At 49.2% G+C, this 24,674-nt stretch overlaps 6 protein-coding genes and 1 non-coding gene across 7 annotated transcripts; 4 read left to right on the forward strand and 3 right to left on the reverse strand.

The window, feature by feature from the left end:
• Positions 1-2,021: 2,021 nt before the first annotated feature.
• On the forward strand, positions 2,022-5,408 carry FOBCDRAFT_226626 (uncharacterized protein). The gene is made up of 3 exons (XM_031185988.3): positions 2,022-2,090; positions 2,146-2,460; positions 2,521-5,408. Exons 1-3 carry the CDS (start codon positions 2,058-2,060, stop codon positions 5,401-5,403), a joined length of 3,231 nt encoding a protein of 1,076 aa, XP_031037123.2. The 5' UTR covers positions 2,022-2,057; the 3' UTR covers positions 5,404-5,408.
• Positions 5,409-8,453, reverse strand: FOBCDRAFT_185529 (uncharacterized protein). Its single transcript, XM_031185987.3, has 2 exons — positions 5,981-8,453; positions 5,409-5,924 (listed from the first exon to the last, which is right to left on the reverse strand). The coding sequence occupies exons 1-2, from the start codon at positions 8,045-8,047 to the stop codon at positions 5,601-5,603; spliced, it is 2,391 nt and encodes a 796-aa protein (XP_031037122.2). The 5' UTR covers positions 8,048-8,453; the 3' UTR covers positions 5,409-5,600.
• A 532-nt stretch (positions 8,454-8,985) lies between these two features.
• FOBCDRAFT_226630 (uncharacterized protein) lies at positions 8,986-10,403 on the reverse strand. Its single transcript, XM_031185985.3, has 2 exons — positions 9,931-10,403; positions 8,986-9,867 (listed from the first exon to the last, which is right to left on the reverse strand). The coding sequence occupies exons 1-2, from the start codon at positions 10,201-10,203 to the stop codon at positions 9,013-9,015; spliced, it is 1,128 nt and encodes a 375-aa protein (XP_031037120.2). The 5' UTR covers positions 10,204-10,403; the 3' UTR covers positions 8,986-9,012.
• A 1,171-nt stretch (positions 10,404-11,574) lies between these two features.
• On the forward strand, positions 11,575-13,078 carry FOBCDRAFT_203347 (S-adenosyl-L-methionine-dependent methyltransferase; the record flags this gene model as incomplete). The annotated part of the gene is made up of 3 exons (XM_031185984.2): positions 11,575-12,301; positions 12,353-12,557; positions 12,613-13,078. The coding sequence occupies 3 exons, from the start codon at positions 11,575-11,577 to the stop codon at positions 13,076-13,078; spliced, it is 1,398 nt and encodes a 465-aa protein (XP_031037119.2).
• A 1,147-nt stretch (positions 13,079-14,225) lies between these two features.
• Positions 14,226-15,808, forward strand: FOBCDRAFT_295117 (S-adenosyl-L-methionine-dependent methyltransferase; the record flags this gene model as incomplete). Its single annotated transcript, XM_031185983.3, has 5 exons — positions 14,226-14,510; positions 14,556-14,601; positions 14,649-15,320; positions 15,373-15,638; positions 15,697-15,808. The coding sequence occupies 5 exons, from the start codon at positions 14,226-14,228 to the stop codon at positions 15,754-15,756; spliced, it is 1,329 nt and encodes a 442-aa protein (XP_031037118.2). The 3' UTR covers positions 15,757-15,808.
• A 169-nt stretch (positions 15,809-15,977) lies between these two features.
• FOBCDRAFT_t147 lies at positions 15,978-16,059 on the forward strand. The gene has a single exon. It is a non-coding gene; the product is annotated as a tRNA-Gly (tRNA).
• Positions 16,060-16,297: 238 nt separating this feature from the next.
• Positions 16,298-24,107, reverse strand: FOBCDRAFT_163933 (uncharacterized protein; the record flags this gene model as incomplete). Its single annotated transcript, XM_059608411.1, has 10 exons — positions 16,298-18,128; positions 18,178-20,389; positions 20,420-22,549; positions 22,597-22,946; positions 22,995-23,235; positions 23,291-23,493; positions 23,540-23,605; positions 23,662-23,749; positions 23,815-23,871; positions 23,934-24,107. 10 exons carry the CDS (start codon positions 24,105-24,107, stop codon positions 16,624-16,626), a joined length of 7,026 nt encoding a protein of 2,341 aa, XP_059465176.1. The 3' UTR covers positions 16,298-16,623.
• Between the last annotated feature and the right edge of the window lie 567 nt (positions 24,108-24,674).

Here is a 24,674-nt window from a genome sequence, read left to right on the forward strand (position 1 = left end):
GGTACTTTGAGCGCTACCACACAGTATCCCCAACCACTCATTTTATCATTTCACCACATGGCTGTCTGTCTGATTGACGAAACTTGAAAGATGATAAGGACTGCCCATTCTGAAAGTGCCGAACTGCACTACGCATTTCATGTATTCGATCAAGATTGGCCGGAGAAAGGGTGACAAGCGTGAAACGGAATCAAGTCCTCAGACCTCAGTGATAGATACCTAGTTGGGCAACGCCGCAACGACTGTTTGAGGGGCTCATGCAAGTTGCAACCTTTCTCCCATTGGCTGCCATGTGAAATCCCAACCTCCCCAATTTAAGTAACTTTCGAATGGTTCAAACCGGCGCACCAGCTTTATTCACCTGCAGCACCAGCGGCTGATCAGGCATGAAATCAGTCGTAATGAGCCTGCTGTTGCTGTCGTGGAAGCCAACCATTGGACCTTGAAGCATCGTTTTATGCAAATGCATTAATCAGTGCAAGTGCTGTTCCAGTGGTCGCTCCCCAAACGTCATGATGCGAATTAATGTAAAGTCAGTGTGTTCCTAACCTTGCCTCGGTAACGGTTTGGCCTCAGAAACTGGCGTTGATGGTGTCGAGCTGAGCAGGCTCGGCATGGCATCGCTTTGGTTGGCCTCCTTGCTTTCGTCAGTTTCAGAGGCTCAAGTACCTAGAGCTACTTGGGCCTATCATGAACGATCCCGTATTTGAAATCCTGCCGGCTCATCGCGTCGTTCGTTAGCTGCAGGAAGTTTTGCTCTTACTGCATTCAATGCATTGTAACTGTAGCCATTGACGTCTGACTCCGTCCAATTGATCGCATGCTCTTCCATTACAGCGCACCCATGTGTTCTCCGCCGACGAAGCACAATCTACTATTTCATCGCAAGTAGATTCTCGCTATCAATAGATCAAAAAACTAGTGCCCAGAAGCACTGTCATTGAAATACGCCAAGTCTTGGTGTGGTCTCGGCTTTTGGTTGCTGTGACAACTGGAAAGCAGTAGCAATTTGCTGACAATGGATCCTTTATTTGAGTTGTTAATTTGTGACCTTGGTCTAATAATCTCAGGCCACCACTAGCCTCTGGCGTCAGGTCCCAGCCGCGGTTCGAGATTTGTACCCGTGCGAAACGCGATTCGCGAACGGCTTTGATGTTGCATTGGATGGATCGATGATTTGAAGTTTTACACAGAGTCAACAAACCGGACAGAGTTCCTCGGCCCAACGGCATCTGCTGGATTCTCACGTGTATCCTCCTGTCAAAATCCGCGGCTGAGTTCGTGGAGGCTTGTGTTGTGCCGAAGCCGTTTTCTGAGACAAATCTGGGGTAACACGTACATTACGTGACATCTTGGGCGGGCATTACAAGATGCGTTACGCGTGTTATCAGAACCCCGATGAGGGTGCTAATGCAAGTCTGATGCGCATTTTCAGATCATGTCCTCCGCATATCCCATAGATTTCCCAGAGCTCCAATAGTATCTCCAAGAACCAGGAAATTCCCCAACTGTCTGCTACAATGTGTATGAATGTTACCTTAACTTCTGGATAACACGATATGACTTATTTAGCAAGACAGTCCAGTGCATTTATTCTGTGGATTAGATGAGATTCTCATACGGGCAACAACCGATTTTCGTGTTTCCTACAAATCACTGAAGCTTCTCTCACCTCCTCATGAGCCTGGCAGTAGCCACATTTGTGGAAGGACTGTCGTTATCAGGATCTAATCTGGTCCGAGGTGTTTGAAGCACCTAAGGAGTCAAAGCCATTCGGAACGAGGAGCGTGGTACGTTGACCTGACAGATTCGTTCCTGCTTGTAAGATCAAGCTTCAATGGCAAGATCTTTGTTGAGTGCCTTGGTGGTCTGTACAATGGATTGGTATGATGAAATCCGGTCACGTGGCACCTAGATGATGTCAGCATCGTGCCCCTCCAACTACCTACCTTAGGTACCCCACGACAACCAAGTTGCCTGCGATGACGATGTCGCTAGTAGTTATAGCTTGAGATTTTCATAATTGTATAACGCTGTTTTGAGTGAAGCACTTGAAAATGAAGCAAAGATTCTCTTCTTTGGATGTCAAAGTAGGTCTTTTACCAAAGCCACTACCTTGAACCCTATCCTAATTGTTGAACGAAGATCATTGCGCATGAGCTCCAGGAACGGCTGGTGACTCTTCGACTCTCCAACGTATACGACCTTTCGTCCAAGATTCTCCTGCTCAAGTTTGCGAAACCAGACAACAAAAAGCAGCTTGTCATCGACACGGGCTTCCGCTGCCACTTGACGAAATTCGCGCGTACAACTGCTGCGGCCCCTTCCGCTTTTGTTGCACGTCTAAGAAAGTTTCTCAAGACCAGACGGTTGACGTCAGTTAGACAAGTGGGCACCGATCGAGTCCTCGAATTCGAGTTCAGTGATGGCCAATACAGATTGTTCTTGGAGTTTTTTGCTGTATGTCATTTGTCATGCGATCCAGAAAAAGACTTTGAGCCACTGACCTTTATTTCTTAGAGTGGTAACATTATTCTCGCGGATGCCGACTTGAAGATCCTTGCCCTCGCAAGAACCGTTTCAGAAGGTGAAGGTCAAGAACCTCAGCGAGTCGGCCTACAATATTCCCTGGAGAACAGGCAGAACTTTGGCGGAATACCTCCTTTGACAAGAGAAAGGGTACAAGATGCCCTAAGGACTGCCGTGGAAAAAGCAGCTACCGCTACTGCATCATTGAAGAAGCAGAAGGGTAAGCCTGGTGGTGATCTGAGAAAGAGTTTGGCTGTATCAATTACAGAATTGCCTCCAGTGCTTGTGGACCACTGGCTGCACACAAATAATTTCGACACCACTATCAAGCCTGATGAAATACTGGCCAATGAAACGCTGCTGGCTGATTTGGTTAAGTCACTTCAAGAGGCCAGACAAAGTGTGGAAGAGCTCACCAGCTCAGAAGCATGCACCGGCTACATATTCGCGAAGCGCAGGGAAAGAACAGAGGGAGCAGAGGCTAGTGACGAATCCAAGACGCAGCGTGACAATCTTCTATACGAAGATTTTCATCCGTTTGTCCCCTACAAACTCAAAAAGGATCCCACCATTGAGGTCCTTGAATTCACAGGATACAATGAGACAGTTGACGAATTTTTCTCATCTTTAGAGGGCCAGAGACTGGAGTCCCGACTAAGCGAGCGAGAAGCGGCTGCGAAGCGCAAGTTGGAGGCCGCGCGAAATGAACAGAGCAAACGAATCGAAGGGCTTCAAGAGGCCCAGGCCCTCAACTTTCGCAAAGCCGCCGCCATTGAAGCGAACGCTGAACGAGTTCAAGAAGCTATGGATGCTGTCAATGGATTACTCAGCCAAGGAATGGATTGGGTAGATGTCGGCAAATTGGTGGAACGCGAGAAAAAACGGCACAACCCCGTTGCTGAGATTATCAAACTCCCTCTAAACCTTGCCGAGAATCTCATCACGCTTGAGCTGGCCGAGGAAGAATTTGAGCCAGAGGAAGACGACCCTTACGAAACGGACGACGACGACAGCGCGCTTGGTGACGACGAAAGTACATCGGCAGCAAAGGGAAAACGGGCCAATAAAGCCCTAAGTGTGGAAATCAACCTTGGACTTAGCCCTTGGAGCAATGCTCGAGAGTATTTTGACCAGCGGAAGACGGCGGCCGTAAAGGAAGAAAAGACCCAGCAACAGGCCTCAAGAGCTCTGAAGAATGCAGAGCAAAAAATCACCGAGGATCTCAAAAAAGGGCTGAAGCAGGAAAAGGCACTGCTTCAACCAATCCGCAAACCAATGTGGTTTGAGAAATTCGTTTGGTTTATCTCATCCGACGGATATCTTGTGATCGGAGGCAAAGATGCCCAGCAAAATGAGATGATCTACAAGAAATATCTCCGGAAAGGCGATGTATACTGCCACGCAGATCTGCATGGGGCATCGAGCGTTATTATCAAAAACAATCCAAAAACCCCTGATGCGCCCATTCCCCCAGCGACACTGTCTCAAGCCGGATCACTCGCCGTGTGTTCGTCGAATGCTTGGGATTCGAAAGCGGGCATGTCTGCATGGTGGGTAAACGCTGATCAAGTTTCCAAATCTGCACCGACAGGCGAATTTCTACCGGCAGGAAGTTTCATGATCCGGGGAAAGAAGAATTTTCTGCCTCCAGCTCAACTTCTACTCGGTCTAGGTGTTGCATTTAAGATCAGCGAGGAGAGCAAAGCTAAGCATGTGAAGCATCGTCTACACGATGCCAACTCTACCGGTGGCGATGAAGCTTCGGCAGTAGCGACGTCGCAACCAGCAGACAGGACAGGCGATCTGAACGAACTTGAAGGAGAACAATCAGCCGAACCATCTGACAATGAATCCGAAGATGAACAACAAGACGAAGAGTCACGTGACAACCCACTTCAGGCTTTCGGTAAGGATGAAGACCGCAACGACGAGGTTGAAAAGGCTGAAGAAGGCTTGTCTGATCTCAAGATCTCGGATGACACAGCCGACGAGTCTCATAGCCAAGAAGTGGCGGAACTAGATGAAAATGAAGCAGTGGGAGGAGAAGCAGAAGAGGGCGAAGATGACGAGTCAGCTAGACCGGATGACGAGACAGCTGGCAAGCCAGTTGACACAAGGCCGAAGAACAACGGCCCCAGCTCTTCGAAGAAAGGCCCCCCCAAGCGAGGCCAGAAGGGCAAGGCGAAGAAGATCGCCTCAAAGTATAAGCATCAAGATGAGGAAGATCGAGCTGCCGCAGAAGCTTTGATCGGAGCAACAGTTGGACAAAAGAAGGCTGAAGCCGAGGCAAAAGCTAAGGCGGACCGTGAGCTCGAGCTCGCTGCTGCTAAAGAGCGACGTCGTGCGCAGCACCAACGAGAGCAGAAAGAGACTGCCGAACACGAGGAGATTCGACGTGTTATGATGGAGGAAGGCGTTGATATTCTTGATGAGGACGAAGCCAGCCAGATGACTGTGCTTGACTCCATTGTTGGTACGCCTCTTCCCGGAGATGAGATCCTTGAGATCATCCCTGTTTGTGCCCCTTGGAACGCTCTCGGACGCTACAAGTACAAAGCGAAGTTGCAGCCCGGTGCGACCAAGAAGGGCAAAGCAGTTAAAGAGGTTCTCGATCGTTGGAAGGCAGCTTCTACTAAGAAGGGTGTTGTTGACGAAACCGCTCGTGACACTGAAAGGATGTGGCCGCGTGAAGTTGAGCTTATCAAGGCGCTCAAGCCCGAAGAGACATTCAACGTCGTACCGGTCGGTAAAGTGAGGGTCATGATGGCGGGTGGTACTGGTGGAAATGCTGCTGGAGGCGGAGGTGGTAGCAAGAAGGGTGCAGGAGGAAAAGGGAAGGGCGGAAGAGGAGGCAAAGGATCAAAGAGATCATAAGCAGTGAACAAACTTTGATGTTAGCATCAAGTTGAATAAATGAGTTGAGGTTGAAGTACATATAGAGTGCTATTTCTATAACCGAATGAAAACCCAGTAACGTATCGCCATGATCCAAGTGCTGCAAAAGATACGCAGCTCTTCCATGCCACACCCAATTCCTTATATTATTCATGTAATCATAAATCATAATCTGCTCATCTCACGCTATAGCTGACCTTGTCAAATTTTCTGACGTCGTCAGGCATACGTGCAATGCACAATTCACCACAGAACTCGCCCCATTCACCGCTCGTCGCATCGCGAACGGCGTCTCTCATGCCCCTGCCGTAGCGCTCCCGGAAGGCTTGCTTCACAGCGCGCATGTGGTGTGGATCCCAGTGGTATCGAACGAGACGCGAGATGAGTAGCTCACGGCGAAGGCCATCTTTACGAGACGCTGAGGTGGCATGATGGATGAGGAGGGCATCACGAACAGGACGATTGATAACACCATTGAGGATGTGGGCTAAGAGTTCACCCTGGACAATGTTAGTATTAATTCATCAATTGCAAGGGGGAAAAGGCTAGGCCTTACCACAAGATTGCCGCTCTTCTTGAGAGCGTCGCGAGCAAAGTTGGAGCGATGCTGTCGCTCATATTCCTGCAGAATGGCGCGTAGATGAGAGTCGCTTCGAAGTATGATGATGTTGATCATCGCCGTCTCGCCACCCTTTTCAGACCTCACGGATCGACGCAAGTCAGCGACGTCCTGGTCAACAAGAGCATAGTCAATTGGCACAAGTCGACCATAATGATCGTATTCCTCCATGCGTCGCTCTTCTAAAACAAGGAGAACAGCTTTCTTGAACTTGTCTTCCTTGAGTTCTTCCTTCATACACTTGACGAGGCTGTTGTCATATTTCTTATCCGTGAATGCATCCTTGATGTAACGTATTTCGCCGTTGGTGCGTCCCATAAGAGACTCAATGAGAAGCTCCCTGCGAGTCTTGTCGCCCTGGTACCAGAAATTGGCCCAGTATGCCTCGCTCTCCCACATGCCGAGAGCAACGGAGTAGCAGGCCTTCATCAACAGCGGATCTTCATCTTTGAGACGAGCACGAATATGCTTGGCGATGTTCACGCCTTTGCGCTCAGAACCCGTCTTGACAAGTGCCTTGTAGTCCGCACGAAGCTTCATCACTTGATCATGCGTCAAGCTTGGTAGGATTTCAATGAGTGGCTCGGTATCGGGACGGCGGCTCCCCTTGAGGGCCTGTGCAAGTTGAGTGGTGATATCTTCGGAGTCATGGAAGCGGGCACGTCGGCTACGGCGTCTGCTATCGCCCTCATTATCAGAACCCAATGGAGAGAGCGCCTCAAGAGCTTTATTGTCATCACTTGAGTGCTTTGAGGCGAGCAGTAGAGGAGACGGCATAGGCGAACAGTCCTGATAAGTACCATAGTATGACTCGAGCATGGGCGACGGAGGCGCATTGGCTAGAGATGCACCAGCCAGTCCGCCGGCGGCCAAGCCTCCCACAGTCAGCCCAGTGTTGATGCTGAGACCTGACATTCTCTCACTGGGGGGCTGAGGGGACTTGTCTTTTCGGCTACGGTGCTTATCCCTAGACCGCGATCTGTGACCGTCCCTTGATCGTGATCTATGCCTGTGGTGTTTGTCTACTCCCAGAGTATCTCGTGAAGGCGACTTATCTCTCCGGCGAGATCGTGATCTGTCGCGTGACTTCTCGCGCTTCCGACTGCTTGAGTCGACAGTCAAGCGGTCTGAGCTACCTCGGGGACCGGAAGACCTGTCCCTGCGTCGGTCACGGTGTTTCTCATCGTCGCGGCTTCGAGGCTCAGCGGTCATGATGTTGGCACCCGAGCCGTAGGTGTCGTCGTATCGTGCATCTTCCCTTGTCTTGCGTGAACCATACTGGCCAAGGGACGGACTTGCAGGTTCTCGATGAGAATATCCGTAGGGTGGTTGTTGCGCATAGTACGGGTCTTCAGAACCTGGGGGAGGGTTATATGTAGTCATAACCTGGCTAGCAGTTGACGGAGCTCCGGTGGCCTTTCCATAAGCCAAGTCCGAAGAGTCTTTAGGTCGCACAGGCACGGGAGGCTTTCCGTAGGCCAAGCCATCGTCATCCTTGTCCCTCTCCTTGTCGTTGCCTGAAGATCCAGTGAGCTTGCGCATGTACTTCTGTGGCAGGAAGCTAAATTTGTCTTCGTCTTCTTTAGCACGAGGCTCTGCATTTTGAATGTATGGGTCCCTATCTTTCTCGCGGCGGCGGTCATCTGGGAAGGCTCCTGGAAGGCTGCTGTCGACCCTGTCGTGCGAGGAACGGTATGGCGAGTCTCTTGGCGGAGAAGCAGTTCGATAAGTGGGCGGCTGAGAGTCGTAGCTGTACTGAGATGGGTTTCCGGGAATCACAGGATAGATGCCTCCCTCTTCAGGATACGGTAGAGCGCCGCTTGCTTGCGGTGCGCCTGGGCGACTATAGCGATCATTGAGATCATCCTCTGGATAGATGTAACTTGGTTCGCGATTATCGTTGTAGGAAGGGCGCTCAGGTGCGACATCACTCTTTGAACGGCGGTCACGAGAGCGAGATCGAGAACGATCCTTGCGGGACCGGTCATCAGGCTTGAGAGACATGGTCTCAGTTTCTCTGTGTTCTGTTTTTGTTCTGGAGAGCCAAAGAGCTCAGCTGTTGAAATAGAAGCGGGGATCTTTGGTTTGCAGGCAAGGGTCCCAGTCTTGGGTCTAGAGGGGCGCCAACTGAGAGAGGTTTTCAGTAGCGAGGCAAACTGAGTAGCAAGAGTTCGGGGATGAGGAGAGGCACTTATTATGAAGAAATGGATAAGTTCGAGAGAAGATGCCCAATTGAGCAGTAAACTCAACATTTATTAAATGGTCACACGCCGCCTAGTGCGTCAATGGCGGGCGGACCGAGAGAATGGAGGGGCTGAATGAGACCTGACCTGCAGCAACATACGCAGCTACGGTACCTACTCCTGCTGTGCTTGGAGCTGGAGCTCTTAGAATATTCTCTTATTAGTGGAGGAAGAGAGCCAGAGAGATCGTCATAGGGCCAGAAGGACATGGGTTACACAGGGAAGCGAAAGAAATGCCCACAGGGCAGACCAGTTAAACAGCTGTTGAGGGGCTCAACGGAGGGAGATCGGGGGACCCCGAGCGCTAAGAGCGTTCACCGTGCCGCTTGCTGGGGTTTGGTGGTGGCTGTCGCAGAGGCTGAGAACAACATATTGTCCCATCCTTGCGGGGTTGATGCAGGTGAGAATGAGGACGAAACATGATGTGACTGCATTGGATTGGATGAATCAAATATACGTTATATTGATTACCTATTCAGTTGACCATTGCGAGGCAGGGTAAGAAAGTTGAATGGTATGACGTTGTGTTCTCTGCATAGGGACGATGAGTTTTATGTTTGATGGTAGAGGCCCTTTTATAAAGCCCAGTGGTAGGGTATGGAGGTTGCCCACTGCCCGTTTCTGGTCAATAAGTCAGAACCATGGGCCGAAACCCCTGCTGAGTAGAGGCATTTGTCTTGAGAAACTTCCTATCATGGTCTCCAAATCATCTGCAATCATCTGAATCTATTCTTGCGGCACTCGTTCGCCTCGCTGGAAGACATATAACGCTTCGTCCTTCCCAGGAAAGGATGGCAACGCTACCTTTACTACCATAGTCCAGTCCTCATGCTCCTTCGCCATAAACTCATCCATGGTGACTCCCTTGAATCCTGTGTAACCGTTTCGATTCTGCGTACCCACAATTGCGATAGTGTCGCCGCCAAAGGCAGACACCAGGTTCCGCGTAAATCCTCCCTCAGTGCCGCCGCCAATGCCTCCACCAACAACAGGATACACAAGCAAGAGAACCATGCCTTCACCATTCGAATTCTTGCGTAACCACTTCACGCCGTCCGATATGACTGTGTCGTTGACCCAGTTGACTCTCCACTCGCTCTGCATGTTATCCACCGCATGCACTGTGAGGCCGTAGCGACGGAGCATATAGGACCAATAACCATTGCCAGAACCGATATCGACAATCGGGCGCCCGTCAGACAGAATTTTCAGGATAGCCAGGCTCTCGTGAGTTGGTGTTGCGCAGCCAAAGTGATGCATGAAAATCGGAAGAACATGATGGGACATTGGAACACGTTCTGATGCCAGGCAAGGGCCGCACCATTCAAGAGAGTGACATGACCACATCCAGAAATCGAGATAGGGATTTGCGCTGGGTGTTTTTTTGCTCTTGGGGATAGTGAGTTTCGTCACAAGCCCAGGGTGCAGATACCGCTTGCTCTCAAGGTTGGCTGCGACTTCACGCCTTATGGAGTCTTTCTTAGCATTTGTTCCTAGATTCTTAAGAAATGCAGCAGTAGCTGTTGATGGCCTGAAGATAGAGGTGTATGCTTCAATGTCAGCTTGAGGAGGTGGTTCTCTCTACTTGCATGTTAGTTTCACAAATTCTTGCTCCTCGGACATTGCCCATAGGTAAGTTCTTACAGGTGAGCCATCTTCATTGCGATACCACGCGTGTAAACCATTGACACCTCCAAGGTTGACTACTGACTGGACTTGGGCAAGTTTCACACTTGCCACGGCATGGTATGTGTAGGGATCCGGGTCAGGGAGTTGAAAGAGTACCCGACTGGCGTTGAAGAGATCATTCTTCAACAGGTGGTTCAAAGCCTCTCTCTGACGGTCGGCATCCTGAATGAGTTCATCTGGATTGAAAGATGGGCTTCCAAAACAATGAACGAACCTGGATTGGGGCATCTTGAGGGTTAATGGCAGCCCGAACTCTCGACCTACCGAGAGATCACTCACAACAAGTGCCTCGGTTCGATATGGATGACGTTATACTGTTAGCATAGAATTGAGTTAGCTATGGGTGGTAGGTATTTTGTGAAGCCTCTCCCAAAGTGGACACAAATTAGCAGCTTGCCAAGCCTACCCTGGCGGCCCTGGCACACAACTGTAGCACTATTATTGGCAATTGGATATCTACTACGGAGTATTAAATATTATTTCCATTTTATAAGCCGGAAGGCCATCTTATCACGATGTTATCCCTCGGACCACTTGTCACGGAGCAGTCCTGCACCCCGACCCCGAATAGAAATTCGTTCTGACGTATCATTTATGAGCGGTTTCGCTCATTTGTCGCACTACGTTCGTTGCCCCCAGGCATAGTACCGTAGGTGCGCTGTCGTTGGTTGGGATCCGTTAGTTTGCTTGCTTTTAGTTACCAAGGTTGGTAATGGATCCATGGCTAACAATGCTCATTCATGGTTAGGTGCTTTAGGCTACTTGGAAACCCCCTCGAACTTACCAAGTCATGTTCTTTGTTCGGATTCTCTGAATTTACCCAAGTGCATATTTCTCCCTGTGCCCTCCTGCTTGTTTGTGACGGCTAGAACTTCTATCGCCAGCGTAGTTCACTGGTAGTACAGAGCCAAATGATAGAGTTCCGTACTAAGGGGCGCCTGGCTGGAACAGTCTCTCGTTTATACTTCTAATCGGCATGGCGGTAATCTGCCACCCGACCTCTTGGCACGATCTATGCCGCGCCTTGATTTATTAGTGTAATACATGGATCGCCGTGTGGAAAACTTCACTGGCGCTTGGGTCAAGAAACCAACGCTACCACCTGCCACACGCAGCCCCACAAGCTCAATGTAAGTCAACCTACCTGCCTTTATCCATTGCACGAGGCGCCTCGTAAAGTCTCCCTTCTCCATCTACAGATGCTACTGTGCTTGATTCCATCACCTTGGATCTGTCCTCGCTCATCTTGTTGATGTGGCCTTGAAAGCAAGATCCCCGTTTGATTCAATTACTGTATTCAAATTTCAAAGGGAGTCCCCTGTATTCAGATCACCCTACAAAACTTGCCTTGGCCGACCCTAAAACAACCTTGCTTCGTCATCGGAACACTCCAACAACTTCGACCGCGTCTCCAATTGCTCCCCTCTTGGCAAAATTCAGAGAGAATCGGCATAAAACACTCCCTGTGTTGCAATTGTCATAGCGTGTATTTCACCTCACTTGGAAGTTGTGCTTTCGCAGTCACAAACAACACCAAACATCCTATTGCTCTTTGGTTATATCCGTCTTCCTCCCGGCTCTTATTCGTTCTGGAATAAGATGGACCCAGAACCACACAGCCAGACACAGGCATTCCCGCCTTCTACCCGAGGAGACACTACGAAACACGATGGCAAGCCAAATGATTCCGAACGATCAGAGGCCAGAGATCAAGCGAATGCCAAAGTAAGCATATCAGTTCCATCTGGAACCGGTATTGCCGGCCAGAGAATTCCTGACGGCAGCCCTGAGCTCTCATCGCAAGCAGTAAAACCCTTCGACATCTTCAAAGACGTGTATGGAGTTAGTCGTACACCAGGCTCCCCAAGCTCAGATACTGAGAGCCAGCATCGACCCATCACGTCTCCTCTTACTCATCCCAATGGTGTCTCTATGTTTCCAGGCCTATCGGTTACGGAGCAGGAAGCCATGTCTCGACAAGCTTTTGCTCAAGCCGAAGACAACATTGTTGCCGATAGTGACGAATACAGTTCCATAGGCGATGCTGGATCCGATGCCGGATACGGGAGTGACAATATGAGCACTGCAAGTACATCCATCGGGTCGTCTGTTCGGGACTATATGTTTGAGAATGGTCGTCGTTACCATAGCTTCCGGGCCGGTGCCTACAACTTCCCCAACGACGACATAGAACAAGAGAGGGAGGACATGAAACATGCAATGGTGAGACTTCTCTCGGGTCAGAAGTTACATTTTGCGCCAATAGACGAAAATCCGCAAAACATACTTGATATTGGAACTGGCACAGGAATCTGGGCAATCGAAAGTAAGGTCAATTCTCTTTTCATTTTCGTCTCAGCAACTAATTGTACAATAGTGGGAGAACAATACCCCAGTGCTCATGTTCTAGGCATCGATTTATCACCCATCCAACCGACATGGTTGCCACCCAATGTTCACTTCATGGTTGATGATGTTGAGTCTCCTTGGCTTCATCCTCAGAATCATTTTGACTATGTACACTCTCGGCACACGGTTCAGGGGATCAAAGACTGGCCTCAACTTTTTAGTAATGCTCTCCAGTAAGTATCAACTCTGTTAGAGCCAGATCCTTGGATTGTACTTACACGAAGTCAGGCATATCAAGCCTGGAGGCTGGATGGAGCTCCAAGAAATTCATCATTACCCCCACCACGCAAGAACAGGAGACGCTGTCCCGCCACGCGAGCACCCAGTCGCACAGTATTGGACATATATTAATGAGGGGTTAGCACAGCTTGGAGTCGACTTTCCCGCAGCAGCAGGAGGTAAACTGGCTACGAAAATGCAGGCAGCTGGCTTCGTGAACGTCACGGAACGGGTATTCCATGTGCCTCTTGGGACTTGGCCCAAAAATCAAGTGCTTAAGACTGTCGGACTGTACTGGCGCACTATACTGACGGATGGCTTACAAGCAATCGCATTGGGTCCCATGTCAAGGGGCATGGGCTGGAGCCGCGAGCAGATTGAGGTGTTTCTTGTCGATGTGCGAAGGGCGTATAGCGACCATACGGCCCTTTTGTATATGCCTATGCACATTGTCTATGGGCAAAAGCCATACTAAATCGTCGAACGGAATCAGAGCACACAAACGAATCAAAGTCGCTTCGCGTTCAAAGAATTTACAAGGACGTACCAAGCCGACAGCCCTATTCTGATGCTGCCACGGGTCGCATGGTATCGTGTGGCCGCTAGAGATGCGAGATGGAATGGAGGCGGACGCTATGCTATCTACCCGATAGAACCGGTCATGGTCTTGGCTGTCTATGGGCAAGTCTCACTGGGAAAAGAGAGCTAGCGCTGGGTATTTGGCCTCGACATCTGATTAATCAACCTTTGCCATCATACAGGGACATCAACTTGCACAACAACTGAGGCCGAAAAGACTGATCATCCACAGCAAATGCAGCCCGTTGGACAGATACTCCGGACACAGAAGTTCAGTGAACAACTAGAGAATGCACGTGACTTCTTTATTTTCGTCCGGGGCTCTACATGAACCATGTCGGCCGTCGGTTTCCTCAGCTGCTGTTGGCGCACGGAATACTTTTACACAAGACAGGCGAATTTCCCCACGGTGCATAGGAGCAGGCGTTTTCGTCCCAGACGTGCGATTATTAGCGAACAAAACTGCACGACCAAAAAGCTTCGCGAAAGACGCTTGGTGTTTTCGACGGAGGATGACGGCTCGTAGTAGATTTACTTATGCAGCCAAGCTTCGTGCCACCGGCACCAATACTTCTTAGCTTCCGGGCTAGCTTGTGGAGAACTAGGAACATATTTTTAATCTAACCAAACCTGTGTAATCGTAACTACGCACCCCAGCAGCTGATGTACTGTAGAGCTCTCAGGTCATGTCTCGACTCGACCTTCAGGGATTAAAATCACAGCTTGCAGCACACACACACCAATCATGACGACTTTGGAATCAGCGCGGAATTCAGGCTTTACGCACTCTTGCCACATGTTCCACTGGCGCTTTGAGGAATGATGGTGGTGCGGGTGGGTAGACTTGCTCATGCCGCCTATGTCTTGAGCAGAACAGCTCACGGATCCTCGCTACCTTGTTTGTACCCGCATTGGTCATGATGGTAGTCTAAGGTCTAGAGTCAATTTGGGACCATGATGGACAACAATGATGTATAAAACCGCGCATCCCCACGTCGCTTTGCAACAAGGACTAGGGAGCACGACCATTTCACTTGTTCAACATGGCTGAATCACACATTTCGTCATATTCGCAAAGCCCGCAAAGCCTGGACACATCTCTCATGGTGCAGCTAGCTAGGAAGATTACTGAAGAGACGGAAAAACTCGATGGGTATTTCAAGGCTAATGGTCTTCAGGACTTGGGTTTCGATGTCAATGCCCCTGGAGATCTCCCCAAGTTGCCGGATGATATACAGAGAAGTCGCATGGAGATCTCCTCTGCAACCAAACAGCTCGAGCTTCTTGTTCGGGGACCCAGAGAAACTGTCAGATGGGGTATATGGAGTGTAAGCCTGCCGCCTGTGCATTGGCCTCAGTACTAACACAAAAAGTATCTTGACACCTTGAGCCTCCAAATACTGAACAGCTATGGAATTCGTGAGCCCGCCAATTCTGATTTTGTCTTCATATCTAATCCTGCATAGCCAATCTCGTACCTCTGGAGGGAACTATTGCTTTGGCGGAACTCCAAAGCAAGGCTGGACTGGACCGCATAAACCTGGCTCGCGCTCTTCGTCATGCTATGACAAATAAGATTTTCCAAGAGCCGGCATCAGGGTTCATAGCACACACTGCCGCGTCAAAGATGCTTGCTCAGGACGCCAGTCTCCAAGCCTGGGTAGGGTTGAATGGAGAGGATTTCCTACCAGCTGGGGCTCATACCTTGGAAGCTCTTCGTGCCGACCCAGAAGCGACCTCACTCACACGGACCGGCTTCAACCATGCATGGAGGACGGTGGATAAAGAACCAATGTTTGCAACATTCGGCAAAGACCCTCCCAGAGGAAAGCGATTTGCAGCGGCTATGGCAAGCTTGACAGGCGGCGAAGGCTATGAGGTTCGCTACCTCGTCGATAACTACGACTTTTCCGAAATCAATAACAACAAAGGCACATTGGTGGACGTCGGTGGCAGTCATGGCTTCGTGTGCGTCGATCTTGCCAAGAAATGGGATAAAATGAAATTTGTGGTACAAGATTTAGCAAAGACAATCAGCAGCGCCCCAGAGCCGATATGCGCAGATGAAGAGGTAGCTCAACGCATATCTCTCCAGGTCCATGACTTCTTTACCGAGCAGCCAGTCAAGGATGCCGATGGTGAGATTGACAGAATTTACTCCTTGAGTTCCCCCTTGCTGACGCAACCAAGTGTACTACTTCCGCTGGATACTTCATAACTACTCAACCCCATATGCCGTCAAGATCCTCAAAAACTTAGTCCCAGCTCTCAAACCGGGTGCGCGTGTCATCATCAACGACCATTGTCTCCGTGAGCCGGGGGTTGAAAACCACTGGGATGAAAAAGTCATGCGGAGTATGGATCTGTTGATGTTGACCTTGTTGAATGCACAAGAGCGGACAGAAAAGGAGTTTGAAGAACTCTTTAGGGCTGCCGATGAGCGCTTCGTCTTCAAGGTAAGTCACCGAATCGCTTCGCCTCTGACTGTTGTGTATACTGATATGTCTTTTACAGGGTGTAAGCAGGCCTGAGGGATGTAGGATGAGCATTATCGAGGCAGTTTGGCAGCCTTGAATGGCAATGACGTGTTTGAGCAGCAACGATTTTCGACGAAGGAGATGGTGATAAAGACATTAGTGCACAGGAATGATATAGGCCAAGGGATGTAAAGAGGGACTGCCTGGATCCCCGAATGTTTGGTACTGAATGATAGACTCGGGAATCCGCGAATAGTTGGATTACCAACTTTGGAGTAGCTTTCATGTAGTCAAATAATAGCCAGTTCTTATACAAAGGCGTAATTGGTTTAGTGGTAAAATTCTCCGTTGCCATTCGAGCAGCGTCGGGGAGCCCTGGGTTCGATTCCCAGATTACGCACTGCTTTTTCTTTTCTTTTTGAAGCCCCTTGTCATACCTTTATTTGAATTATCTTTTGGTTCTTTTCGCCATGTCTGTTTTGCTTGGATTAATCTGCTTGTGGTGGTGCTGATGAGTCAATCACTTCTTCGGTCAGCGGTCAGGGGTTGCACTTGCCTCGACGCAGAGTGAAAAGACGCCGTTATGATCTTCTCTCAGCATGCTAAAAACAACTAATTAAAAGCTCTTCTAAGGTAAAGTCGGATAAGGTTACCTAAATGTATCTTAAAGTCACCCAAACTGTTGCTTATAATTGCAGTCTTCGCCTTCTGACCTTCTAGCCCTACAACGATAACAGCATAAGGCCACGACTAATTAAACAAAGAATTGCCCAGAACTTTGTGTGTTATGCAACTATAATACAAACTGTAAAGGACTCACTGCATATTATGTCTAAGCCCTCAAAAACCAGTTCCCCGTCTGTTGCTTCCCATTCTCAAATCACGCAAAGGAAATCTAGAGCTTTCTTCAGCATATATAAACTCAAAATCCCCACTGCCTCTGTTACCAATCCTACAACATTGCTCATTTATCCTCGTCTCCGAACCCACCTCGTCTAGCAATCTCTCTGGCTAGCTCGGCCACTGTTCTTTCACTCAAGACTTCAAAGACCGAGACCTCGACACCGCAGTTGGTGACGACCCAGTTTCGGACACCAACGGCAACCAGTGAGTCAACGCCGTAGACATTGGGAGGCTTCCCAGTGTCAATTTCCTCAGGAAGCATGTTCATCGCCTTGGCAAGCATGATAGAAAGACCAGTGGTGACTATCTCCGCAGCTACATCTGTGCTGGAGCAGCATGAAAGAAGGGACTTCAAATCAAAGTCATTTGAAGCATCAACCACTTTCAAGTCGGGGTTTGAGGTGTCAACCAGGTTGAGGTAGCTATAGAGAGCAGTACGAGACCAGTATGGGTCAGCTGGTTGATTCTGTCTAACAAGACCACCAGAGCCAATGCCCATAATAACGCGACCAGGCATGGGAGTTCCGGGTGAAATCTCAGCAGTGATCGCGTGCGTGATCATGGTAAGAAAATCTTCGTGACGGATACCATAGAACCCACTGGCTCGAAGAATATCAAGAATCTCCTCATCATCTGCAAGCATTCCTGCACCGAGAACAGGCCCGAGATCGATGGACGCGGCGTGCTTTCCCTCGAGGCGGAGGTTGAGGGCGAGGGCATCTTCAAAACAGTTACCTGCAGCGTAGTTGGCTTGGCCACGGCTACCAATAACTCCCGCAGAGCTGGCAAGGAAGATGAAGAAGGGGTCCTCTGAGTTTGCCGATATCGCTCGAACTAGATTATCTGAACCGACAGTTTTTGGTCTGATTGCCTCGGTCCAGTCAGAGTATGTCATGTTTGAGAAAATTGAATCTTTGATAGTCGCGGCACACTGAAAGACCCCCTTAATCGGTGGCATTTCTTGACATATCTCTTCCTTGATTACCTTTGTGAGAGCTTCGGCATCGCAGAGATCAGCCTTGTATACCCGAGCGTCAATACCTTTATCGCAGAGGTCTTTAAAAAAGCGCTGAGATGCTTCGGAAGAGGTACCGGTCCGTGATAGAAAGGCAATGTGCCGAGCACCATTTTTGATCAATAATTCGCAGATACTACGACCAAGGCCGCCCAAACCGCCTGCAAGGAGGTAGGTATCAGTACCCGACAAGGCTTGATGCAACGGCTTGATAGTCTTCTTGATAGCCATATCAACCTGAGGCGTGGCATCAGGGCCTCCGGTGATAGAAACGAGCCCAAAAAAGGGATTCTTCTCGATGAGTCCAAACGCTTCCTTGATCCTGTTGATGTCGATGTTGATGATTGGCTCAGGAAGTGGTAGGTCATTCCCCAAATCATCAGAGCTACTCTCAACCAGTCTACTGAGCTCATTAACCAGCTCCGCCACGTAGTCTGCATCATACTTCAACATATTTTGCAAGTCAAAGTTGACGAGCGAAACATCAGAAGACAAAACGTGAACAGGTGGAGGACTTGGCAATCTGCAGGAAAATTGTACGACAATACCTCCTGTAAGAAGTCAGTGAATATGCAGTTATAGGAGAAAAGCTGAACATACCTCGGCGAACGCACTTGAAATTGTCTTCGATATGTCTCTGTGTAGCGTTGTAGACGAGATCAACCCCGTGTCCCGAACGATTACAGACAACTGTAGTAAAGAGATCCGAGTCGGCGTGGACAATGTTTGCCTTCTTTACGCCGGACTCTTCTAGAAATGCTCGTTGTTTGTCCGAATTTGGTCCCATAACGGTCACAAACACCTCGGCAGAGAGTGCAAAGGCTACTATAATAGCAGCCATCCCGACTCCGCTTGCTCCAGCATGAATAAGAACTGACTTTCCTGGACCAAGTCTTCCAACCTTATCAAAACAATGAAAAGCTCTAACGAAATGACTAAAGGAAAGACGAGATGACCACTTTGACACAAAGCGACTGTCTATGTTGACATTACTTTGAACGGAGCCACTAGTCACAAGACCGCTCACAAGATCACCCGTCATGAATCCAGAAACGTTGCGGCCAATTCGGCCGATGCGGCCACGTATTTCAGACCCAACCTCAGATTCCAAGGTTTTGCCCATGGCAGTCTCCAAGTCGATGAAGTCGAGAGGTGCGCTTTCGAATATAACTTCAACTTCCCCAGGCTGAGGAGCATATCTAGTTCCAGCAGTAAATACCAAGCTATCATCTGTGAGGCCGGGTTGCGAGACATGAAGCTTCAGATGACGTGGGTAGCTGTGGAATGATACCTTGGTGATCTCGCTAGAAATGCCATTCTCAACAACATCATTCAGCGGCCCAATAGGGACGAGGCGGGGGACGCAAATCACGCCGTTTCTCTCAGCATACTCCAGTTCACGTGGACCAGAGCCTTGGTCTGATACGAATGCTTGAAGGAAGATCTTGTTGACATTTTGAACAACCGATGAGGAATTCAGAGGTGTGCTCATACTCAAGTCAAATGTCACAAATGTTTTCAGGGGCTCTTCTGACATGAGTGTGCGCGCAAGAGCGATGACGGGAGCTCCTTTCGGATTCATCGGGTCCATGTGGGCACTGCGGGAGATCCAGAGAATTCCCTTCACCACCTGATGAACACTATGGAAAGCGTTGAACTCTGTCTCAGTCCAGTTGTAGATGGATGCACCTGCATTGGATCCTGCTGAGAAGTCGAGAAGAGAGATGACGATCTTGTTCTTCAGTCTTGAAGGATCGCTCAAGACTTCGTTGAGTTGCATGGCGCGCATTTGCACGCTAGATTGGCGCTCCATGATGAGCTTTCCCGCAAGCCATTGCGTCTCTGAAGGAGGATTGTCGGGCAGCAGGATGGCAACATCGGGGACAGATAGCCAATCTTCAGCTAGGTTCTTGCGATTCACCCGAAGTTTGATCTCCACTTTCTTACCATCAACTTCGTTGTAATCATGCGAGATGGTCTCATCGAGGTCGGGGTTTCCATCCGGGCAGTTTTCCATGATATAGCCGGGGCGTTTCAAGTGAGAACTGAGCTTGGCGATGTCGATTTCACTTCGAGAACAAACAAGAATCAGGTCGTAGTCAGGGAGAGGCTCTGAACCATCTACAGGTCTTTTCTCGATGAAAGGCTCGGCAGCAGTTCCTGCAAAAACGGACGCAATATCAAAAATTCTGTCGTCAGGGCTAGCCTCAGCTAAAGTGTAACGAGAAAGCCAAGGTCTTTGGCCCTCGGGGCTGGTCAAAGCACTGACAATCTTCTGTGTGGTGTCAGATGTACCGCCAACTTGGAGAATAGAAAGTCCTGGCAGCTTATGTGCGAGCCTTTTGACAAAATCCTCGACATTTTCTGTCCTTGAGCAAGTGATGTCTTCCATCCACGAGACCTGAGTGCATAGAGTGCGATTATTTGGAAGAAACCCGTCCCCTTCTCGGGATGATCCAGAGATGCCAGTGAAACGGAGACCACGGATTATAACTGATGGTTGTTCCCAGCCAGACTGGGCCATGGAGATATCTGCGCTTGCGTCGCGAACACCAACTCGAGTGGCGGTAGAGTAACCATCAAATTCCTTGTTGATGTCACTGGAAACCTTTGCCGAAACAAAAATGCTCTCAATGAAAGATGGGACCATAGGTTCACTCTCGATAGCGAAGGGTGTTTGAAACATGGAATCTAGAGTTGCAGGATGAATTAGATGATCATACTCGAACTTTGCAGGCATCTTGGAGCGCGTGTCAGGAATGCGTATCTTGGTGACGCACGCGCCCTTGCTCTTGCGTATGTGGATGATATTCTGAAAAAGAGAACCATAATTCATACCCACAATGTCAAGAAGCTCATAGAGTTGTCGAGGTACAACTGGTTCCAGGCAGGACCCTTTGAGCAACTCGTACTCTTCGCGATGTTTCTGAAAGGCAATCTTCCATTGCCCACGCATATATCGCACCTCGATACGGCCAGTAGCGTTCTGTTCCCAAGAAGAGTTCAATTGCTTCGAATAGATGCAAAAGTCAAAAGCAGCACCTTGCAAACTGTGAACAGACGTGCAAGATACACTCTTGAAGTTCATGGCCATTTCCAGTCCATGTGCTGTGGTTGGTACGATCATAGCTCTTTCGATACGCATGTTGATGATTTCATATCCAAGGACGTTCTCTTGGCCCTTGGTGGCCTGGTAGGCGCCTTGGAGGGCCATGGCGATCATACCAGCAGCAGGGTAGATGATCGTCTTTTGTATCTGATGGTCTTGGATCCAGGGGTTCTCGGCAATGCGGAGAAAACCCCGCCAACGAGGTTGGAAGGAGATAGCATCACCTGTGGGAGCACCGATCAGATCTTGACGAGGAAACTCTCTGAATCGTGTTGCTTCACCAAGATGAGACTCGTGCCAATAAGATCTAGTGTGATTCCACGGGTAAGGTGGAAGATCAGCTAGAGGTTTAAGGGGTATCTGATAGGACCCTCGAGTGACAACCTTTTCCAAGCTGAATTTACATCCACATTCCCAGAGCTCGGCCATAGTACCTAGGAGCGACATTGCGCCATGGACCTTTCGGTCAAGGATAGTGCTATATCTGGGCGGAGTCGGAAAGCCAAAGAATGTTATTATATCGAGAACTGGCGAGCGCAGAGTTGAACTAGGGCTTAGCTCAACAATGATATCTGGGGACTTGTCGGACGGAAGCTGCAGCATAGTGCTTATAGCTGACATGAACACGACAGGGGACACCAAGTTCAAAGTCCAGTACTTGTTGTTAAGCTCGTGCCCGTCAATTTCCTCTCCAGTGACGGAAGAGAACATTGTAACCGATTTCCGGTGCTGACGCGGATTAATCAATCTCAAAGCAGACTTGTACTCTTTCTCAATCTTAAGCATGTCCGAGGAATGATAGGCAACCTTGACGGGAAGAATGCGACAGAAGATACCTTTCGCAGAAAGTTCCCTGAAGGCACCCTCGATATTTTCCTTCCTGCCAGATAATGTCAGGGACCGAGGACCATTCACACAAGCAACTTCGCAAGGGTACGTCTTGTCATCATAACTTTCGTCAAGATCAAGAACGGAAAGGCCAACCACCATCATGGAGCCCTGTGTGCGAGTGTGTTCAATGGCAAGGGACGAAGCAACGAGTCCGCGATAATAAGCAACCTCCCAAGCTTCTTCCTTGGTGAGAGCACCCGATGCGTACGCTGCTGCGATTTCCCCAGAGGAGTGCCCAATGACATAATTAGGAGCGACATGAAATGAATCCAAGAGGTCAACGAGAGCCATCTGAATAGCTGTAGTCGCGGGTTGCGAGATTCTTGAGTCAGATATTCGAGTCTCGGCCTCGTCTTTGAGAATTTCCTCGAGGAGGTCGAATTCACTGGCGAGTTTGTTCTTCATGTATCGAGAACCGGCTTCCAATGCATCGTGGAACGCTTCGAAGGGGAGAAGATCTTTACCCATTTGCGCAAATTGAGCGCCCTGGCCACAAGAAAGAAAGCATATATTGGGCTGCTTGTTCTTTGATGTTCTTTTGACTAAGGATTCGTCAATGTTCTGAAGTTTGACGATCAGGTCCTCTCGAGACTTCGCGACCACGGCATGCTTCCATTCAAGGTTGGATCGGCGAGAGCCAAGTGTGTAGGCATAATTGTGCAAAAAGGCTGTGTCGTCTTCCCCCCGTGACTCCAAGTAAGGGATGTGTGATTCCATAATGCGCCGCACACCCAATTTGTCGTGGGACGAGAAGACAAAAAGCTGAGGCTCGAACGATGCCTTGGTATTGGATGTTCTGCGGGAAGAGGTGATCGCCTCAAAAGAGTTGTGGTTCCCCCTAAGTCCACGCGCTGACAGATAACGAGGCGCCTCGTCCATGATAACATGGGCGTTTGTGCCTCCGAAACCGAAGCAGTTGACACTGACACGGCGTAAGCCACAGACAGGCCAGTCGAGTAGTTCGGTTGGTACCTACGACTGTCAGCGATAGTTGAGTGCAGTAAGATGCTCCTACAAACCTTGACCTTCCACTCTTTGAAGTCAATGTCAGGATTGGGCTTCTCGAAATTGATATTGGGTGGGATTTTGGCATGTTCTAGAGTCAGAACGCCCTTGATGAGGCCTGCTACACCGGCGGCGCCTTCGAGATGGCCAATGTTGGGCTTGATCGAGCCGACGACAATGGGATTATCGATGTCGCGAACAGTGCAAAGTGACTCTGAAATAGCTTTTAGTTCGCGCCAATCTCCAGCTTTAGTTCCCGTGCCGTGGCACTCAACATAACCTGTTTGACTGAAGTCAAGGCCGGCAGACTCGTAAACAGAGTTAATGTTGGCGACTTGGGCCTCCTTGCTGGGAAGGGTAATGCCTTTGACTATTAGTATTGCTGCTATGAAGCAAATAGTAACCACCCTACCTGTCGTATGACCGTCCTGGTTGACTTTTGTTGCTCGAATAACTGCACGAATTGTATCGTTATCGCGAATGGCATCTGATAAACGCTTCATGACAACAACACCGATACCCTCGCCTCTACCATAACCATTGGCTCGAGAGTCGAAAGTGAAGCATTTACCATCAGGGCTTAGGAAATTTAGAGCTGTCATAGGCATCATAGTATTGGGCGTAAGAATCATACCAGCCCCAGCGGCAATCGCCTACAAACTCGTCAGCATCCACGCACGAATTGAAAATGGTGGATATTACACCTACAAGTGACGTCTCTTTTGCCCGAAGGCTCTGTGAGGCAAGGTGAACTGACACAAGACTGCCACTGCAGCCTGTATCAATAGTCATGCTGGGGCCGTGAAGGTTGAAGAAGTGCGAGATTCGATTTGCCATAATGGCAATGCCGTTTCCAGTAGCAGCGTACTGAGGCTGCCAATCCGGATCTCGGAGGCAGACTTGCTCGTAGTCTAGCAGAATTAGCAAGGATTTTCACCAACTATCGGATATACTTACCTTTGACAAAAGAACCGACATACACAGCCGCATCGCTGCCATCGATATCTTCTTTGCGGATTCCCGCTAAAGTTCCATCGTCAGTTTCGGCCAGCATAGCTTAGGTACCTTGATATACTAACCATTTTCAAGTGCCTCATATGAAGCTTCAAGGAGAATTCGTTGTTGTGGATCGATAGCTTTGGCATCTTCCGCCGAAATCGAGAAGAACTAGAGGAAAGAGCAACGTTAACCGAGTAACTATAGCAACTACGAGCCACAGGACCAAAACTTACGGAAGCATCAAAAGAAGCAAAATTGCCCTTGATGAAATGAGCTCCACGGAAAGAAATCTGCTCAAGTCATATCATTCAGCCATGTTATCTCGACCAGAAGTATGTTGTTGTTCACTTACACTACCCTGTCGATCACTGCTGGGATGATAGTACCCGTCGATGTTGAGACGGTCCTTGGGGAACTCAGACCACTGAGACTCCCCACGCTCCAGAACTTTCCATAGTTCTTCTGGGGAAGAGGCATCGCCAGGGAATCGCAGACCAATGCCTACGATGGCAATGTCGTTCTCCATGACGCCCAAAGCACACCTCCGAAAGTCAATGCAAAACAAGACGGCAGCAAAATATTACTCTATCGTCTCTTTCTTTCAGAAATATCCAGAATGAATCAAGATAGGACGCAGCGGTAAGGGTTTCGTTGGTAGCAAAAGTGGCTCTTGTAAAGAAGAGGAAAGGAAAGACAATTCCAGCAGGTCGATTCTGAGATTTTAAGACTATGAGAGTAACTGGATACCCTAGTGAACCACTGACCGTCGGTCTGCCAGTGATAGAGGATATATTGCCAGTGTTCGCAATGCCAAGAGTCGGTAAGGAGTTTAGAGTTGGTGCGAGAAGTCGAGGTAGGTACTTAGCACTGGCAGACAGATACTGAGGTCTTATCGGAATTTCACTCGGATGATAATGAAGCAATGAGAGAGAAAGAAGAACCTGGGAATTATTAGGTTCAAAAGATCCTTTTAGTGATAATAACTAGATATTATCTATCCTTGTGTTTGTGGCCAGAATGAAAGAAAGGGGGCGGGAGTTCATATTTGGCTCTTTCCATGGATCAAACTGTGGCAACCGGGCCTATATAATCG

Source organism: Fusarium oxysporum, chromosome VI (genome assembly GCF_013085055.1).
Source record: "Fusarium oxysporum Fo47 chromosome VI, complete sequence".
In the NCBI taxonomy this organism is placed as follows: Eukaryota; Fungi; Ascomycota; class Sordariomycetes; order Hypocreales; family Nectriaceae; genus Fusarium; species Fusarium oxysporum.

Coding starts and splice junctions, on each gene's coding strand:
- FOBCDRAFT_226626 (XM_031185988.3), top strand. CDS start 2,058: ATGAAGCAAAGATTCTCTTCTTTGGATGTCAAA. Junction 2,091..2,145: donor TCTCTTCTTTGGATGTCAAA/GTAGGTCTTTTA, acceptor TGTTGAACGAAG/ATCATTGCGCATGAGCTCCA. Junction 2,461..2,520: donor TGTTCTTGGAGTTTTTTGCT/GTATGTCATTTG, acceptor TTTATTTCTTAG/AGTGGTAACATTATTCTCGC.
- FOBCDRAFT_185529 (XM_031185987.3), bottom strand. CDS start 8,047: ATGTCTCTCAAGCCTGATGACCGGTCCCGCAAGGATCGTTCTCGATCT. Junction 5,925..5,980: donor AGAAGAGCGGCAATCTTGTG/GTAAGGCCTAGC, acceptor AACATTGTCCAG/GGTGAACTCTTAGCCCACAT.
- FOBCDRAFT_226630 (XM_031185985.3), bottom strand. CDS start 10,203: ATGCCCCAATCCAGGTTCGTTCATTGTTTTGGAAGCCCATCTTTCAAT. Junction 9,868..9,930: donor GCAATGAAGATGGCTCACCT/GTAAGAACTTAC, acceptor ACATGCAAGTAG/AGAGAACCACCTCCTCAAGC.